The sequence below is a fragment of the Bombina bombina genome, chromosome 3 (genome assembly GCF_027579735.1).
Source record: "Bombina bombina isolate aBomBom1 chromosome 3, aBomBom1.pri, whole genome shotgun sequence".
NCBI classification, from domain to species: Eukaryota; Metazoa; Chordata; class Amphibia; order Anura; family Bombinatoridae; genus Bombina; species Bombina bombina.
In genome coordinates this window covers 797,070,833-797,089,606 of record NC_069501.1, presented here as the reverse complement: position 1 = coordinate 797,089,606, position 18,774 = coordinate 797,070,833, and the positions used below count along the sequence as shown (strand labels likewise).

The 18,774-nt window shown below is 40.8% G+C and overlaps 2 protein-coding genes across 2 annotated transcripts in view; both read left to right on the top strand.

Annotated features, from left to right (window-relative positions):
* ATP10A (ATPase phospholipid transporting 10A (putative)) overlaps nucleotides 1–10,655 on the top strand; it is a 510,848-nt gene extending 500,193 nt beyond the window's left edge. The window contains 3 exon segments of the mRNA XM_053705460.1: nucleotides 10,100–10,180; nucleotides 10,262–10,366; nucleotides 10,629–10,655. Of these exon segments, the coding sequence (XP_053561435.1) occupies nucleotides 10,100–10,180; nucleotides 10,262–10,366; nucleotides 10,629–10,655 (213 nt within the window).
* Nucleotides 10,656–10,774: 119 nt separating this feature from the next.
* On the top strand, nucleotides 10,775–16,449 carry LOC128654058 (phospholipid-transporting ATPase VA-like). Its single transcript, XM_053707719.1, has 2 exons — nucleotides 10,775–11,101; nucleotides 15,801–16,449. Exons 1-2 carry the CDS (start codon nucleotides 10,884–10,886, stop codon nucleotides 16,444–16,446), a joined length of 864 nt encoding a protein of 287 aa, XP_053563694.1. The 5' UTR covers nucleotides 10,775–10,883; the 3' UTR covers nucleotides 16,447–16,449.
* Nucleotides 16,450–18,774: the final 2,325 nt, after the last annotated feature.

Sequence of the window (18,774 nt, the reverse complement as noted above, 5' to 3'; positions counted from 1 at the left end):
CCTCCTGGCTTGGCCCCAGTTGACAACTCGGGGGTTCATCAGGTTTCAGTCGGACAACATCACGACTGTAGCTTATATCAACCATCAGGGAGGGACAAGGAGCTCCCTAGCAATGATGGAAGTATCAAAGATAATTCGCTGGGCAGAGTCTCACTCTTGCCACCTGTCAGCAATCCATATCCCGGGAGTGGAGAATTGGGAGGCGGATTTCTTAAGTCATCAGACTTTTCATCCGGGGGAATGGGAACTTCATCCGGAGGTCTTTGCCCAAATACTTCGACGTTGGGGCAAGCCAGAGATAGATCTCATGGCGTCTCGACAGAACGCCAAGCTTCCTCGGTACGGGTCCAGATCCAGGGATCCAGGAGCAGTCCTAATAGATGCCCTGACGGCACCTTGGGACTTCAGGATGGCTTATGTGTTTCCACCCTTCCCGATGCTTCCTCGATTGATTGCCAGAATCAAACAGGAGAGAGCATCAGTGATTCTGATAGCACCTGCATGGCCACGCAGGACTTGGTATGCAGACCTGGTGGACATGTCATCCTGTCCACCTTGGTCTCTACCTCTGAAACAGGACCTCCTGATACAGGGTCCTTTCAAACATCAAAATCTAACTTCTCTGAAGCTGACTGCTTGGAAATTGAACGTTTGATTTTATCAAGACGTGGGTTTTCTGAGTCAGTTATTGACACCTTAATACAGGCCAGGAAGCCTGTTACCAGAAAGATTTACCATAAAATATGGCGTAAATACCTATATTGGTGTGAATCCAAAGGTTACTCTTGGAGTAAGGTTAGGATTCCTAGGATATTGTCTTTTCTACAAGAAGGTTTAAAAAAGGGTTTATCTGCTAGTTCATTAAAGGGACAGATCTCAGCTCTGTCTATTCTGTTACACAAACGTCTGTCAGAAGTGCCAGACGTTCAGGTTTTTTGTCAGGCTTTAGCGAGGATTAAGCCTGTGTTTAAGACTGTTGCTCCACCATGGAGTTTAAATCTTGTTCTTAACGTTTTACAGGGCGTTCCGTTTGAACCCCTCCATTCCATTGATATAAAGTTGTTATCTTGGAAAGTTCTATTTTTAATGGCTATTTCATCGGCTCGAAGAGTCTCTGAATTATCAGCCTTACATTGTGATTCTCCTTATTTGATTTTTCATTCGGATAAGGTAGTTCTGCGTACTAAACCTGGGTTCTTACCCAAGGTAGTCACTAACAGGAATATCAATCAAGAGATTGTTGTTCCATCTTTGTGTCCAAATCCTTCTTCAAAGAAGGAACGTCTTCTGCACAATCTGGATGTAGTTTGTGCCCTAAAATTTTACTTACAGGCAACTAAAGAATTTCGACAGACGTCTTCCCTGTTTGTCGTTTACTCTGGTCAGAGGAGAGGTCAAAAAGCTTCTGCTACCTCTCTCTCTTTTTGGCTTCGTAGCATAATACGTTTAGCCTATGAGACTGCTGGACAGCAACCTCCTGAAAGAATTACAGCTCATTCCACTAGAGCTGTGGCTTCCACTTGGGCCTTTAAGAATGAGGCCTCTGTTGAACAGATTTGCAAGGCTGCAACTTGGTCTTCGCTTCATACTTTTTCCAAATTTTACAAATTTGACACATTTGCTTCCTCGGAGGCTATTTTTGGGAGAAAGGTTCTTCAGGCAGTGGTTCCTTCTGTATAAAAGAGCCTGCCTATCCCTCCCGTCATCCGTGTACTTTTGCTTTGGTATTGGTATCCCAGAAGTAATGATGACCCGTGGACTGATCACACTTAACAGAAGAAAACATAATTTATGCTTACCTGATAAATTCCTTTCTTCTGTAGTGTGATCAGTCCACGGCCCGCCCTGTTTTTTAAGGCAGGTAATTATTTTTAAATTATACTCCAGTCACCACTACACCCTTGGTTCCTCCTTTCTCGTTGGTCCTTGGTCGAATGACTGGGGGTGACGTAGAGGGGAGGGGCTATATGCAACTCTGCTGGGTGAATCCTCTTGCACTTCCTGTTGGGGAGGAGTAATATCCCAGAAGTAATGATGACCCGTGGACTGATCACACTACAGAAGAAAGGAATTTATCAGGTAAGCATAAATTATGTTTTTTTTTATCCGTTTTTGAACTTAGGGGTTAATCATCCATTTGCAAGTGGATGCAATGCTCTGCTAGTTTATTATACACACTGTAAAAATTTTGTTTGATTTACTGCCTTTTTTCACTGTTTTTTCAAATTCTGACAAAATTTGTTTCTCTTAAAGGCACAGTACCGTTTTTATTTTTTGCTTGTTAACTTGGTTTAAAGTGTTTTCCAAGCTTGCTGGTCTCATTGCTAGTCTGTTTAAACATGTCTGACATAGAGGAAAATCCTTGTTCATTATGTTTAAAAGCCATGGTGGAACCCCCTCTTAGAATGTGTACCAAATGTACTGATTTCACTTTAAGCAATAAAGATCATATTCTGTCTTTAAAAAATCTATCACCAGAGGAATCTGACGAGGGGGAAGTTATGCCGACTAACTCTCCCCACGTGTCAGATCCTTTGACTCCCGCTCAAGGGACTCACGCTCAAATGGCGCCAAGTACATCTAGGGCGCCCATAGCGTTTACTTTACAAGACATGGCGGCATTCATGGATAATACACTGTCAGCGGTATTAGCCAGACTACCTGAATTTAGAGGAAAGCGAGATAGCTCTGGAGTTAGAAGAAATACAGAGCATACTGACGCTTTAAGAGCTATGTCTGATACTGCCTCACAATATGCAGAAGCTGAGGAAGGAGAGCTTCTTTCTGTGGGTGATGTTTCTGACTCAGGGAAGATGATTAAACCTGATTCTGATATGTCTACATTTAAATTTAAGCTTGAACACCTCCGCGTGTTGCTCAGGGAGGTTTTAGCTGCTCTGAATGACTGTGATACAATTGCAGTGCCAGAGAAATTGTGTAGACTGGATAAATACTATGCAGTGCCTGTGTGCACTGATGTTTTTCCAATACCTAAAAGGTTTACAGAAATTATTACTAAGGAATGGGATAGACCAGGTGTGCCGTTCTCTCCCCCTCCTATTTTTAGGAAAATGTTTCCAATAGATGCCACCACACGGGACTTATGGCGGACAGTCCCTAAGGTGGAGGGAGCAGTTTCTACCCTAGCAAAGTGTACTACTATCCCTGTCGAGGACAGTTGTGCTTTCTCAGATCCAATGGATAAAAAGTTAGAGGGTTACCTTAAAAAAATGTTTATTCAACAAGGTTTTATCCTACAGCCCCTTGCATGCATTGCGCCTGTCACTGCTGCTGCGGCTTTCTGGTTTGAGTCTCTGGAAGAGGCTTTACAGGTAGCGACTCCATTGGATGACATACTTGACAAGCTTAGAGCACTTAAGCTAGCCAATTCTTTTGTTTCTGATGCCATTGTTCATTTGACTAAACTAACGGCTAAGAATTCTGGTTTTGCTATCCAGGCGCGCAGGGCGCTATGGCTTAAATCATGGTCAGCTGACGTCACTTCAAAGTCTAAGCTGCTTAACATTCCCTTCAAGGGGCAGACCCTATTCGGGCCTGGTTTGAAGGAGATCATTGCTGATATCACTGGGGGAAAAGGTCATGCCCTTCCTCAGGATAGGTCCAAATCAAGGGCCAAACAGTCTAATTTTCGTGCCTTTCGAAACTTCAAGGCGAGTGCGGCATCAACTTCCTCTAATGCAAAACAAGAGGGAACTTTTGCTCAGTCCAAGTCGGTCTGGAGACCTAACCAGACCTGGAACAAAGGTAAGCAGGCCAAAAAGCCTGCTGCTGCCTCTAAGACAGCATGAAGGAACGGCCCCCTATCCGGTAACGGATCTAGTAGGGGGCAGACTTTCGCTCTTCGCCCAGGCTTGGGCAAGAGATGTCCAGGATCCCTGGGCGTTGGAAATTATATCCCAGGGATATCTGCTGGATTTCAACGCTTCCCCTCCAAAAGGGAGATTTCACCTTTCACAATTATCTGCAAACCAGATAAAAAGAGAGGCATTCTTACACTGTGTACAAGACCTCCTAATTATGGGAGTGATCCATCCAGTTCCAAAGGAGGAACAGGGACAGGGATTTTACTCAAATCTGTTTGTGGTTCCCAAAAAAGAGGGAACCTTCAGACCAATTTTGGATCTCAAGATCTTAAACAAATTCCTCAGAGTTCCATCATTCAAGATGGAGACTATTCGTACCATCCTACCTATGATCCAGGAAGGTCAATATATGACTTCAGTGGATTTGAAGGATGCTTATCTTCATATTCCGATACACAAAGATCATCATCGGTTTCTCAGGTTTGCCTTTCTAGACAGGCATTACCAGTTTGTAGCTCTTCCCTTTGGATTAGCTACAGCCCCAAGAATTTTTACGAAGGTTCTGGGGTGGCTTCTGGCGGTCCTAAGACCAAGGGGCATAGCAGTGGCCCCTTATTTAGACGACATCCTGATACAGGCGTCAAACTTCCAAATTGCCAAGTCTCATACGGACATAGTACTGGCATTTCTGAGGTCGCATGGGTGGAAAGTGAACGAGGAAAAGAGTTCTCTATCCCCCCTCACAAGAGTTTCCTTCCTAGGGACTCTGATAGATTCTGTAGAAATGAAGATCTACCTGACGGAGACCAGATTATCAAAACTTCTAAATTCCTTCCGTGTTCTTTATTCCATTCCTCGCCCTTCGGTGGTTCAGTGCATGGAAGTAATCGGCTTAATGGTAGCGGCAATGGACATAGTGCCGTTTGCCCGCCTACATCTCAGACCGCTGCAACTCTGCATGCTCAGTCAGTGGAATGGGGATTACACAGATTTGTCCCCTCTACTAAATCTGGATCAAGAGACCAGGGATTCTCTTCTCTGGTGGCTATCTCGGGTCAATCTGTCCAAAGGTATGACCTTTCGCAGGCCAGATTGGACAATTGTAACGACAGATGCCAGCCTTCTAGGCTGGGGGGCAGTCTGGAACTCCCTGAAGGCTCAGGGATCGTGGACTCAGGAGGAGACACTCCTTCCAATAAGCATTCTGGAACTGAGAGCGATTTTCAATGCTCTTCAGGCTTGGCCTCAGCTAGCGACAATGAGGTTCATCAGATTTCAGTCGGACAACATCACGACTGTGGCTTACATCAACCATCAAGGGGGAACAAGGAGTTCCCTGGCGATGTTAGAAGTCTCAAAGATAATTCGCTGGGCAGAGATTCACTCTTGCCACCTATCAGCTATCCATATCCCAGGTGTAGAGAACTGGGAGGCGGATTTTCTAAGTCGTCAGACTTTTCATCCGGGGGAGTGGGAACTCCATCCGGAGGTGTTTGCACAATTGATTCATCGTTGGGGCAAACCAGAACTGGATCTCATGGCGTCTCGCCAGAACGCCGAGCTTCCTTGTTACGGATCCAGGTCCAGGGATCCCAAGGCGACGCTAATAGATGCTCTAGCAGCGCCTTGGTCCTTCAACCTGGCTTATGTGTTTCCACCGTTTCCTCTGCTCCCTCGTCTGATTGCCAAAATCAAGCAGGAGAGAGCATCGGTGATCTTGATAGCGCCTGCGTGGCCACGCAGCACTTGGTATGCAAATCTGGTGGATTTGTCATCCTTTCCACCATGGACTCTGCCTCTGAGACAGGGCCTTCTACTTCAGGTTCCGTTCCACCATCCAAATCAAATTTCTCTGAGACTGCCTGGAGATTGAACGCTTGATTTTATCAAAGCGTGGCTTCTACGAGTCAGTCATTGATACCCTAATTCAGGCACGAAAGCCTGTCACCAGGAAAATCTATCATAAGATATGGCGTAAATATCTTTATTGGTGTGAATCCAAGGGTTACTCATGGAGTAAAGTCAGGATTCCCAGGATATTATCTTTTCTCCAAGAAGGATTGGAAAAAGGATTGTCAGCTAGTTTTTTAAAGGGACAGATTTCTGCTCTGTCTATTCTTTTGCACAAGCGTCTGGCGGATGTTCCAGACGTTCAGGCTTTTTGTCAGGCTTTAGTTAGAATCAAGCCTGTGTTTAAACCAGTTGCTCCGCCATGGAGTTTAAATTTGGTTCTTAAAGTTCTTCAAGGGGTTCCGTTTGAACCTCTTCATTCCATAGATATTAAGCTTTTATCTTGGAAAGTTCTTTTTTTGGTAGCTATTTCCTCGGCTCGTAGAGTTTCCGAGTTATCTGCCTTACAATGTGATTCTCCTTATCTGATCTTCCATGCAGATAATGTAGTTCTGCGCACCAAACCTGAGTTTTTACCTAAGGTGGTATCTAATAAGAATATCAATCAGGAGATTGTTGTTCCATCATTGTGTCCTAACCCTTCTTCAAAGAAGGAACGTCTATTACACAATCTTGACGTGGTTCGTGCTTTAAAGTATTATTTACAAGCTACTAAAGATTTTCGTCAAACATCTGCATTGTTTGTTGTCTACTCTGGACAGAGAAAAGGCCAAAAGGCTTCAGCAACTTCTCTTTCGCTTTGGCTAAGAAGTATAATACGCTTGGCTTATGAGACTGCTGGCCAGCAGCCTCCTGAAAGGATTACAGCTCATTCTACTAGAGCTGTGGCTTCCACATGGGCCTTTAAAAATGAGGCTTCTGTTGAACAGATTTGCAAGGCGGCGACTTGGACTTCGCTTCATACTTTTTCAAAATTCTACAAATTTGATACTTTTGCTTCTTCGGAGGCTATTTTTGGGAGAAAGGTTTTACAGGCAGTGGTACCTTCCGTTTAAGTACCTGCCTTGTCCCTCCCTTCATCCGTGTACTTTAGCTTTGGTATTGGTATCCCACAAGTAATGGATGATCCGTGGACTGGATACACCTTACAAGAGAAAACATAATTTATGCTTACCTGATAAATTTATTTCTCTTGTGGTGTATCCAGTCCACGGCCCGCCCTGTCATTTTAAGGCAGGTATTTTTTAACTTTAAACTACAGTCACCACTGCACCCTATGGTTTCTCCTTTCTCTGCTTGTTTTCGGTCGAATGACTGGATATGGCAGTTAGGGGAGGAGCTATATAGACAGCTCTGCTGTGGGTGATCCTCTTGCAACTTCCTGTTGGGAATGAGAATATCCCACAAGTAATGGATGATCCGTGGACTGGATACACCACAAGAGAAATAAATTTATCAGGTAATCATATTTGCTTGATTAAATGTTAGTTTTACCTTTGCATTCACCCATCCACACCATGGCCGCAGCATTTTTTCTTTTAATATGCAGCGAGTGGTTCAGCCAACCAGAAAATGACCACCTGCCCCAGTTTATTTAGAAAATTAATTGGGGGGGTCACATTCTAGTTGGGTGACCGACCCATTACAGGTTAAAAGAGCAAAGGCTTCTGTCATGTGGGCATTCAGGGGATCCAAACAACAGTACATTCCAACATAAATTTGACATATAGTGAGGCCAATATAATTACTATTTTACAAGCTATTATATAGTTAATCACTAAATATAACTGTAACATACAGGGTTAATCAACCTTATAACAGTCACCGGCTCGTCACAGAACAGGTTAACCAACCCTTTTCACCGTAACCAGTTTGCCACAGTCTAGCTACTCCAGGCAAGCCTGTGATTTAGTTCAGTGGGTGCAAGGGTCAACAAACACTGAACAGACCCTTTACAGAGTGGGTAAGGAAAGTAGCAAATGGCAAACCAAAAAACATTTTACAAGCACTGGCTGAAGTTATAGAATAACATATATAATTTTAATAATGTAAATACAGTACGCATATCCTTATAAGCAATCCCAATGTGACATCATGATAAATATTTTGATACCAGACATAAGTCTAGCATATTTGGTTATTCAGTACCATAAAAGCGATTAAAACATGCCTAAAGTGTCACCTCTGATCAACCTTAGATTTGTGTCTTCAAAGGGACACTGTTCTCCCAGATGTATGTAATAAAAGCTATTCTTTCCAAACTCTACAACTTCTTATCAGAACTATCTAAAACAATGTATATAGCAGACACAGAAATACAGGACACAAAAAGAAAAGAAAGGAAAAAATAACCCCTGACATCCTAAACTCATGAGGTTTTCTTGAGAGTGACTATATATGAGAAATAATTTTTTAAACTTTACTGTCCCTTTAATCAAGTGCAGTATTTCCAACTTCAGTATGCTCTTCAACAAAGGATATTAGGATAACAAAGCAAATTTGATAATAGAATTAATTTTGAAAGTTATTTAAAATGACATGCTCTATTGGAATCAAGAAAGTTTAATTTTTGCTTCACTGTTGCTCAATCCCTTGTACCAATACGACGTAGATATATCATGTGGTACATAGCTCATCATACCGCATAATGTATAGCTACTTTCGACCATCAGGAAGCTCCAGCAGTCTCGGGTGGCTAGTGACAACAGAGACTTGCTCTTCCTGGGCTCTAGGCATCTTCCTTCATATTGTAACAGGGCATGGTCCGTGCTCCATTATCATATGAAAGCCTATTGACTGCCTATTCTCATCCAATAGAATGAGAGCTGCTTAAATCCTATTGGCTGATTTGAACAGATTCCATTTTTTCAGCCAATAGGAATGCAAGGGACGCCATCTTGAATTGCGTACCTTACATTGAAGATTCAGTGTACGGCGGCGACCGTATGAAGAGGATCCCCCGCGCCGGATGTCTTCAGGATGGACCCGCTCCGCGCCGCCGGGATCAAGATAGAAGATGCCGCCTGGATGAAGATAGAAGATGCCGCCTGGATGAGGACTTCTCGCCGCCTGGATGAGGACTTCTCGCCGCCTGGATGAAGATAGAAGAGGCTGCCTGGATGAAGACTTCTCGCCGCCTGGAAGAAGATCGTTCAAGTGGGACTTCAAAAACTGTAAGTGGATCGTCGGGGGTTAGTGTTAGGTTTTTTTAAGGTGTTTTTGGGTGTGTTTTTTTTTGTTTTTGTTTTTTTTAGGGTTTGGGCTTGTAAAAGAGCTAAATGCCCTTTTAAGGGCAATGCCCATACAAATGCCCTTTTCAGGGCAATGGTTAGCTTAAGTTTTTTAGATAGTTTTTTTTTTATTTTGGGGGAGTGGGGTTTGTAATGTTAGTGGGTCTTTGTTAGAGGAATGCCCTACAAAAGGCCCTTTTAAGGGTTATTGGTAGTTTATTCTAGATTAGGTTTTTTATTTTATTTTATTTTATTTTAGTTGCGTCTATGTCGGGGAATGGCGGAATAGGGGTTAATATATTATAGTGTGGGCGATGTTGGGGTGCAGGGGAATAGGGGTTAATAACTTTAGTATAGTGGCGGCGATATCGGGAGGGCAGATTAGGGGTTAATAATTTTATTTAGGTGGCGGCGATATTGGGGGCGTCAGATTAGGGGTAATAACATTATTAATATTAGGTGCCGGCGATGTCGGTGGGGGGCAGATTAGGGGTGTTTAGACTCGGGGTTTATGTCAGGGTGTTAGGTTTAAACGTTAGGTTTTTTCCCCCATAGACATTAAGAGGGCTGCGTTACAGAGCTTTTCATTCCGCGATCGCAGGTGTTAGGTTTTTTTCTGACCCGCTCTCCCCATTGATGTCTATGGGGAAAGCCTGCACGAGCACGTCAAAACAGCGCTTGTTTTTGGTGCGGTATGGAGCTTAAAAGCACCATATCGCACGTACAAGCCGGGTTTTTTAAAACTTGTAATGGCTGCGCTATAGGGGGTTAAATAAAGCAACCTTTGTTGCGTTCGTTAATTTCCCTATAGCGCGCATAACTCATAATCTAGCTGTCAGTTTTAAAGCCAGATTGCTATTAATCCTGTAAGTAATGTATATAAGGAGACGGTTTGTGTTGAGGGAGTTAATCATATGTTTATAGTGTGGAATTGTTAAGAAAAGACAGAACAGTAGTACCAGTAACATACATGCACATGGTTTTTCACCATTATTCAGTCAACTGCAATTTTTGATGTTAAGTGAGGACATGTTGTCTGAAAGTATACTGACTGCCAATGAAAACACGTAATGCAATGGCACTAGTATGACATTGGGGTGCATATATACTAACATAGATCTGATATTTTTGTAAACCACCTTCTGTATTTCAACATACAGTAACCTTTTTTTTTTTTGTTTGTTTGTTTTTTAGGAATACAAACCACACATGTTTTGGCGTAATATGGTTGATGCATTCTACCAAAGCCTTGTGTGCTTTTTTATCCCATATTTTGTAAGTTGTTCTTATAATATAGACTTCAGTTTATGTACGGTTACTTGCAACAATTGACAGCAATTTTGTTATTTCTTGTAGACATTTTATGATTCTGATATTGATTTATTTACTTGGGGGACGCCAATAGTGACATGTGCTCTTTTCACGATCATGCTGCACTTGGGGATCGAAACCAAAACATGGGTAAGAGTGCTCACTAGCATTTGTCTGATTATAATTTGCTTGTGTTTTTGTTGCAAATCTACACTTTATATGCAGTAGGCACAAGTACAGTTATTGTGAGATTGTTATAATGCAAATCACTTACTTATAAAACAATGGCAAACCAGTAAGTTATTCCATGCAATTAGTCCTTGAATCGATTGTTTCATAATTTCACTAAGAAATTGTCTTCATGAAAGGTTTATATTTATTAGCTATTACTAATAATTAAGTCTACCACTAGGTCAAGGTCAACAAAGATCTAATATAACAAATCCATGATAATAAATATTGACGCTTTCCATGAAGAGCACTGTTCTTGTTTGCTATATGTATTAGATTACCAGTAAGTCATTGATTCATATTCCATTTGCATCTCATCAAGTCTTGTTTGTTTAATTGGAGAAACCATAAAGCAGTGAGCATGTTTTCTAATTATAGAATTTGGAATCAAAGTAATTACGTTTTATATTGTACATTATACTTCCATTAAAATATTATGTGCATAAATACATCTTATTTTTTTCAGACATGGATCAATGTGTGCGCTATTATGTTCAGCATTCTTCTGTTTTTTTCTGTTGCGTTGATTTACAATTCATCGTGTCCAACATGCAACCCTCCTTCAAACCCATATTGGAGCATGCAGATGCTAATGGTCAACCCTTTATTTTATTTTATTTGCATTTTGTCACCTGTTACTGCTTTATTACCCAGGTATTTTAACCCCTGTTTTGTTATACCTTATTTTACTGCATGTTTCTACTACTGTTTTCTGATGTATATTATTTTACTTGTTCTTTTTGCTTTGTTTCGTTAGTAGCTTTATTATCATTTGTTTTACAAATAGGGATACTTTTTAAAGTTTTGAAACAATGTAAGGATTATTATACATAGAAGAACATTATCCATATGTTGAAAATATATTGATATAAATTAGAGGGAGGAGTTAATACTACTTTGAAAAAAACCCTTTAGAGAAATGGTATACAAAATAATATAGAAAGATTCAAGTGGTATACATTGCTGTCACTTTAAAGAAAGGGGGCCTTTTCTTTAAAGTGACAGTATTGTATGCCACTTGAATATTTCTATATTATTTTGTATACCATTATCTATATGTTCAGTACATCTATACATTATAATGAGATTACAAATCCTATAGAGTATTTGTTATATAGAGGCAAGATAACAGGAGCCAGGTGACATTGTGTAAGGACATAATGCCCCAAAAAAGCATTAGCAGCACTGTGTTTTTGGTGGTCAGTAACACATAGCCAGGTATGAGTGGATAGTTCAAGTGCAGCTTTATACAAAATTAAGTATTAGCAAAGAATTAACTATATTAAAAAATAAATCTAAAAGCAATGTATTATTTAGTCATAATATCTCAGATTTTAATTTTCTTCATAAATGGAAAGAGTCCACAGCTGCATTCATTACTTTTGGGAAAAAAGAACCTGGCCACTTGGAGGAGGCAAAGACACCCCAGCCAAAGGCTTAAATACTCCTCCCACTTCCCTCACCCCCAGTCATTCTTTGCCTTTTGTCCCAGGAGGTTGGCAGAGAAGTGTGAGAAGTTTATTTTCTTCTCTTATGGAGGGTAGTACTCTTCGACATGGAATGGGAGTTTTAAGTAATCCTGTCAGTCTCTCAGTGATGGCTTGGATGAAAATTAGAGTCCGGAGATGCAGGGAGAGTCTTTCTGCGAAACCATCCCGACTCATATTAACAGCTCCACAAGCAATCGGCATTGTCGAACTAAGCTGCCTGCTTCTTCTCTCAAGTTCATGGCAGAGGCGAAGCTACTATCCATCACACTTGAAGGGCTGTGTTCCTGTTCCACGGCATAAATTCCGGTAAGATCGTTTCATTTTACTTCTTCATGATTGTACTGTAACTCATTTGTTCCTGCAAACTCACATGAAAAATACAGGGTCTCAGTGGGACTCCTTTAGTATTTTGGAATCAAGGGTTAATATCTCCTGAGGGGGATTATTGAACAGGGGGGGGGGGTAATCATTTTTGTTATGGGATTCAATCTGCTTATGTGTAGTGTTAACTGGGCTTGTTGCTTTTTGGAACATAACGGCCTGTCGAAGTGACGCGACCTTACGGTTGGGCCCGCTTTTTTTTTTTGGACTGTGCAGTTCACTTTGTGACCAGACGTGTTTACGTTCTGGTCTCCCATTTGCGGAAGTTGTTTGGGACACGTTAGTCCCATGTTTGTCTGTTTTTCTTCCTCCCTCTCATGAGGGCGGATTTAGCCAGCTTGGCAGTTATGACCCTGTTTGCAGACTAGTACTGTTTGGGTTCAAATCTTCGGTCTCGCGGCTTATTCAGACACGTGGCGCCTATTATACCTTGCTGGTCAGGTTGGGGTACCGAGTGCTATCAATATTATTTGTTTCTTGTTATTTGTTTTACAAGTTTGAGCTAAGCATTCTCAAGAAGACTTGCTGGTTCGTGCGGCTCTCGGGATTGTTTTAGTTCTTAAATGGCCGTCTCTCTGGTGACTGGGTCAGTGAATTTGGCTGCGTCACTCTCTGTTGCTTCTGATATCCTCGGAACCTAGAGTATTCCTTCCCACGTGGTGGGAAGGTTAGAGGTTTAGATCCTCTTTTCCGCCGGTCGGGGCGGTGTTGCCTTAGGAGGCCCTGGGAATTGTCCTTTTTGGACTTGCTCCTTTAGTGGTTCTCTTCTTCATTGGGACCTTCTTGGACTTTGTCCGTTTCTCCTTGTGGATTGGGTCACCTTCGGGGGACTTAGATTCCCTTCAGGAGTTGGTTGTTCCTTTTCTGGACATTAGACTGTGAGGTCTTTTTGGGCTCTGGTTAGGGGCCCTTCCACGAAGTTGGGAATGCTCTGCATCTCCTTCTTGGATAGAAGAGGTCCTAGTGGTTTTCCACTCATATGGTTCAGGTATTGCCATCCAGGTGGCATCCAAACCCATGTTTTACTGTCCTCTGACTTCGAATCTGAGGTGATGTGGAGGCTTGCTGTTGCTCTGTTCGGGTGACTTGTCCTCACTGTTCCCCTTGTGTCTGGAGCTCGTGGCTAGCTGGACAGCTAGCTCAGCGTACTAAGGCTCTGTGGCTACTCTGTACTGTAGCATACCGAGGGTTGCTAGTTCGATCCTCCGGCGAAGTCTACTCAGCCTTTCCTCTTTCAAGGTTGATAAATTGAGCAGCGCCTTGTGTCCCTTAAGCGGGATAAGCGATTTTCAAGCACAATCATGTTATTGTTGTTTGGACGCCTGTTAGCTCTAGTGTCCTTTTATGGCCTTGGGAGGCATTGGCTCTTGGAGTGTTGGGCTCCGGCAAGGGGTGGTCTCTTCCCTTTGGGTCGGGACTTGCAAGGGCTTCTTGCTCTTGTGATCCCGGTTATTCTGGATCTTTTCCTGGGAGGTCTGTTTTTTTATATCAGACGAGGGATTTATTTTCCTGGAAGATCGTTAAATCTAAAGATTTGTGGAGCCCGGGCGTCTTATCCTGAACTTCCGGTTGTCGAGGGTTTTACTCTGCGTTTTCTCTTTGTGAATCCCGCTGTGGGCTGTTACCGGACCTTATGATCATAGCACTTACCTGGGGGTTCCAGTTTCTGGGGTACTTGGGCTTAGCCCTTGTTCTGGCTGTTCTGTTTTACAACTTGACCAGATTTACTGAGAGCCGGGGCTCCTTGGGAGGCTTGTGTGCTGGATGATATGGTTCCTTTGGGACAGCCCACTAATGTGATGTGGTAGGCTTTCCTGCCTAGCAAGCGGAAGGTTTGCGGTTGCTCGGCTGTCCCTCTTGCGCCTGGTATGGGTGCTAGCACAATGGTGTTTTGAGGGGTTCTTTCCGTGTTTGTCAGTAACGTGGCCTTGTGTTCTGTCGGTTCTTCCTACGACTTCCTGTCTTATGGGCAGGTCTTTATCAATGCTCTCCTCTTCAGGGGGCTCGTTGTCCTCCTTACAGAGGTGTGGTTCCTTTTTTAGGGGTCTCTTCTGTATTCGGGAGGTTGGAACAGATGGTTTATCTGGTTCAGGGATTGATCTGCTCTTTATGTGCCTCTCCCCCTTTGAGATCTGTGAGTAGGCCTGAGGCCTGGATTGCCTGGTATGTGTCCTCTGTCTTGGAGGTTTGGTAATCTGCTATTCTGTTCGGCCGCTTTTTCCTTACGGATAGTGTTTTATCCGTGTCTTCCTATGGATGGTTGTGTGTTACTGGACTCTGATGTTTGGCTTCTGAGTTTGCCACTTGTATTTTTTTCTGTTTGCTCAGTCTTTGAGTTCTCACGTTTTGAGGAATTTTTCTTCAGCTGTCTTTTTCAGTGCTGTTGCACGATGTTTGGGAGATGTTTATTCTCCTTGATGATGCCTGGTTGCTCCTTGTGGGTGGGCGTCGTCTCCCCTTGTTTTCGGGATCCATTCGGGTCTCTGTGGACTTAGCCTTCTTTTGAAGGGGGTTTTTCATTATTGGACCTTGCTGTAACTTTTGGGTACCCCTTTGGCTCGCCCGTGTCCTCTCCCTTTTGGGGAATTTGGTATGGTACTAGTAAGGGTTGTGTGGGGACCGACTGCTGGGCGACAGTTCTCCTGGAGGAGTGTTGGCTCAGCGAGTCTGCTTTGTGGTCTCTAGTTAGGCTTTTGTACTATCTGCGGGTCAGTGTCCTTGGGGCCTTTTCCTTCTAGTTGTTTTGCCTGGCTCCAACGCAGCGGGGTTTGCTTGGGTTGTGGGGTTTTTTCAGGTCCGGTGCCCTCAGAATGGGCCGCCTTTTGTACCCTCTCGTTTTTGCATTCAGGGCCCTCTATAGCTTGGGTATTGTTTTCCCAAAAGTAATGAATGCAGCTGTGGACTCTTTCCATTTATGAAGAAAAACTTAAATTATGCTTACCTGATAATTTTCTTTTCTTCAGATGGAAAGAGTCCACAGCTCCCCATCCATATTTTTTTCTGTGGGGCGTCTCTTATTTTTTATTCTTCTGGCACCTTTTCACCCTGGTATTTCTTCTACTGTTCCTTGTTCCTTGGCAGAATGACTGGGGGATGAGGGAAGTGGGAGGAGTATTTAAGCCTTTGACTGGGGTGTCTTTGCCTCCTTCTGGTGGCCAGGTTCTTTTTTTCCAAAAGTAATGAATGCATCTGTGGACTCTTTCCATCTGAAGAAAAAAAAATTATTAGGTAAGCATAATTGAAGTTATATTCCTTTCAAACGTGCCTCTTTATAATCAGTGACTCCTCATTCATTTTAGTTTACCAATTAAGATATATATATATATATATATATATATACATATACAGTAAATGTGTGTGTGTGTGTGTGTATATATATATCTATATATATATATATATATATATATATGTACACACACACATGATCACAACACTACTCCTGCTCCTTACTTTAAATGTGTAATTTGTATTTAATTTTACAGGTTTTTGTACAAATCCATCCAGGGGACTTTGTTTCCATCACAAGTTCAGGTTGGGCGTCAGTTGCTCAAATCACATCCAGAGTGGGTCACTCATGTTTTGAACAAGCTGAATTCTAACACAGGATGTGCTCTTCAAAAACAACTAGATAATACAGTATCACATATCAGTGATATTCAAAACCCAAGAGAAACCAAAAAAGAATCAGAGCAAAAGGGCCAAACGCTATTCACTAAAATAGGAAATCAACCAAGTGACCAGAATTACAGTCCATGTAAAGATTCTTATTTTTTTGAGAAGCCGGATAACCATTCCATTGCAAGTTCCCAGCTTTACTACCAAGAGCATCCTGTTATATCAAATACCTTATCAGTGAATGAAACACTCAACTGGAGCTCACATTTAGAACAATCTGATGTCAGTTTAATAAACTGGATAACATCCACTCCTTTGTTTAAGTCCAATAATAAACCAAAGCAACCCAAAAACAGTATTCAAGATGAATCACAACATGCTACTGTTTTGCCGGTAGTTTCATATTTGCCTCAAGACCAAGAAGATAGCAAAGAATGCAACATAAACTTTTACCAAGATAGATTAATAAGGACAGAAATTAATGGAGAAGTACAAGAAACAACTTTTTTATAAAATAAAAGCATCACTATTTATGTTTTCTATTTTGCACAATGGACTTAGAACATTAAAGTTAATTGTTTTTTATTTTTTATTTTTTTATTGTAGATCTAAAAAAGTAACTCATCGGTACAAATGATTGTGGTTTGTTTTTGTAATTTTATATTACTGATGTATCAAATCCTTGGTTTTCAAGGTTTGTTTTTTACTCATTGAATTTGTTGCCAAACAAAACTTTTAGGAAGCCTTTTATATTGGCCGGGGCAAAAGCCCTAAGGGAGAGTTTTGGAATGCTCCTGGATTATATGCAAACATTCTCTATGAAATCACATAGCTATTAGGTCTTGCTTTCTCCTCATCAAGGTCAATATTGTTAGTATATATTTGTTCCATGTTCTGCATGTCTAACAATAAGGTTGTATTTAAACTTTAAATCTGAATCCATGATTAGGATGCATCACCTATATATGTATTGTAAACTTGTATTTTTATAGGGAAACATATTACAGTTAAATACAAGATTTAAAATGTTGATGTTACCAAAATTTACCAAATTTATTACAGAGCAAAGAAAGTATTTCTATAATGCTAGTATATATTATATGTGACATATTGTGCAATTGAGTATATATATTGTAACAAAAATCATTCAGTCAACTACACTGATTATTTATTATGAATGAAAAAAAATAGGAAAATTCTATCTCCTTTATTTTAATTTTTTTCTAAAATAGTGTTATGAGTTTTATATAAAATGATCTATTTTAGTATATTCTCTACTTCTATACCAGCATAACAAAAAAAAAAAGTTAATGCAACATTCTGTGCAAATGTTTAATCTACATCCATGGTTGAACATATAGATTGCTCTTACCTGATAGAGGAATTCTCTATAATTAATGGTTACCCTTAATAGGGTGTGTACGCTCTATTGTGCTCATGTTAGAGGATTATGTGTGTTTGTATGTTCTGTACTACATTAGATTAATGTTACACGCTGACCATGCAAGTTATCAACTCTTTGCAGATAGTTGTATATTTATCATTTTACTCTTAAGATTAGACATTTTCAGTTTTGTGGCTACGTTTAGAATAAAGACATCCACACCAATCCAAAAGAATAAATGGTAATGTATTTGCAGTTGGCGATTATATATTTATGGATTTCTAAGCAAACCATACAGTATAAAATGAAAAAAAAAAGTGAAAAGAGGTAAATATTCCGGTCAGCTGTCTAGCTTATAGGTTAATACAAATACATTCTTACAGACACAGTAATTAGCCATATAAAATAGTTTATACATACTCAGTTTAGTAGTTCAAGTTTTCCTTGTTTGACATTTGCTTAAAGGGACTTTAAAGTCAAAATACAATCCCCAATAAAATATTAAATGAAGGAAAATAAAACACTGCAATATACAGTCATTATTTATTTTGCATAATTTTGTATGGGTCAATTTCTGCTGCTTTTAAATATACATTTTCAAGATCATAATTAGAATACTGTGCAAAATTACTTGGATCTTAAAGGGACAGTACACTGTAACATTTGATATCCCTTAATGTGTTCCCAGCCATCTATTTTGCTTGCTGGAATGTAAAAAAATGTTCTTTGAAGTAGCTGCTTTTACTATTGAAGCCGCAACCTATATTGAAAAAGACTGCATTATTTGTGTAAACAGGAGGCAGCAGCAGCAATCGGCTTCCCAACGAGGAGTGTGAGAGAGAGCCCAGCCCATCTGAAATGGTGTTCATGCAGCAGCTTTGAATACAATGAACTCGTATCAGCTGTCTGCCTAATTATATTTGTCCTTTACTGCAAAAGCAGTTATTGTTTCACATGTAAGTGTCTTTGGTCAGAAAAGAAACATAAAGAAGTAGGAGTATTAAAGACATAGAAATATTATTTTCCCCATCTGCGGGGAATGTTTTTGAAAAACAAATGTTTATGTATTTAGGAAGTTACGTTTTTTGTTTTCGGGCTCCTCCTTGTTCACCAATGCTGCTTTGGGAGTTGTCTGTATCAGCCATTTAGCAAGTGTACTACAGAATCAATTGTGCACATTTCCTATTAGTTTCAAGAAAAATATAAACAACTTTAGCCCAACATGTTTGTTTTCATTTTTTAAACATATTTAATTGCAGTTATATGCAGATTTGTAATGTATGTTTAATATGAGCTCTTATCCATTCAAAGTATTTGCTAATGTAACTGATGAATGAGAAGTATAAGCTTAAAAAAGTAAACTTTCATGATTCAGACAGAGCATGCAGTTTTAAGAGACTTTTCTATGTCTTTCTATTATCAAATTCTCTTTGTTCTCTTGCCATCCTTTTATTGTA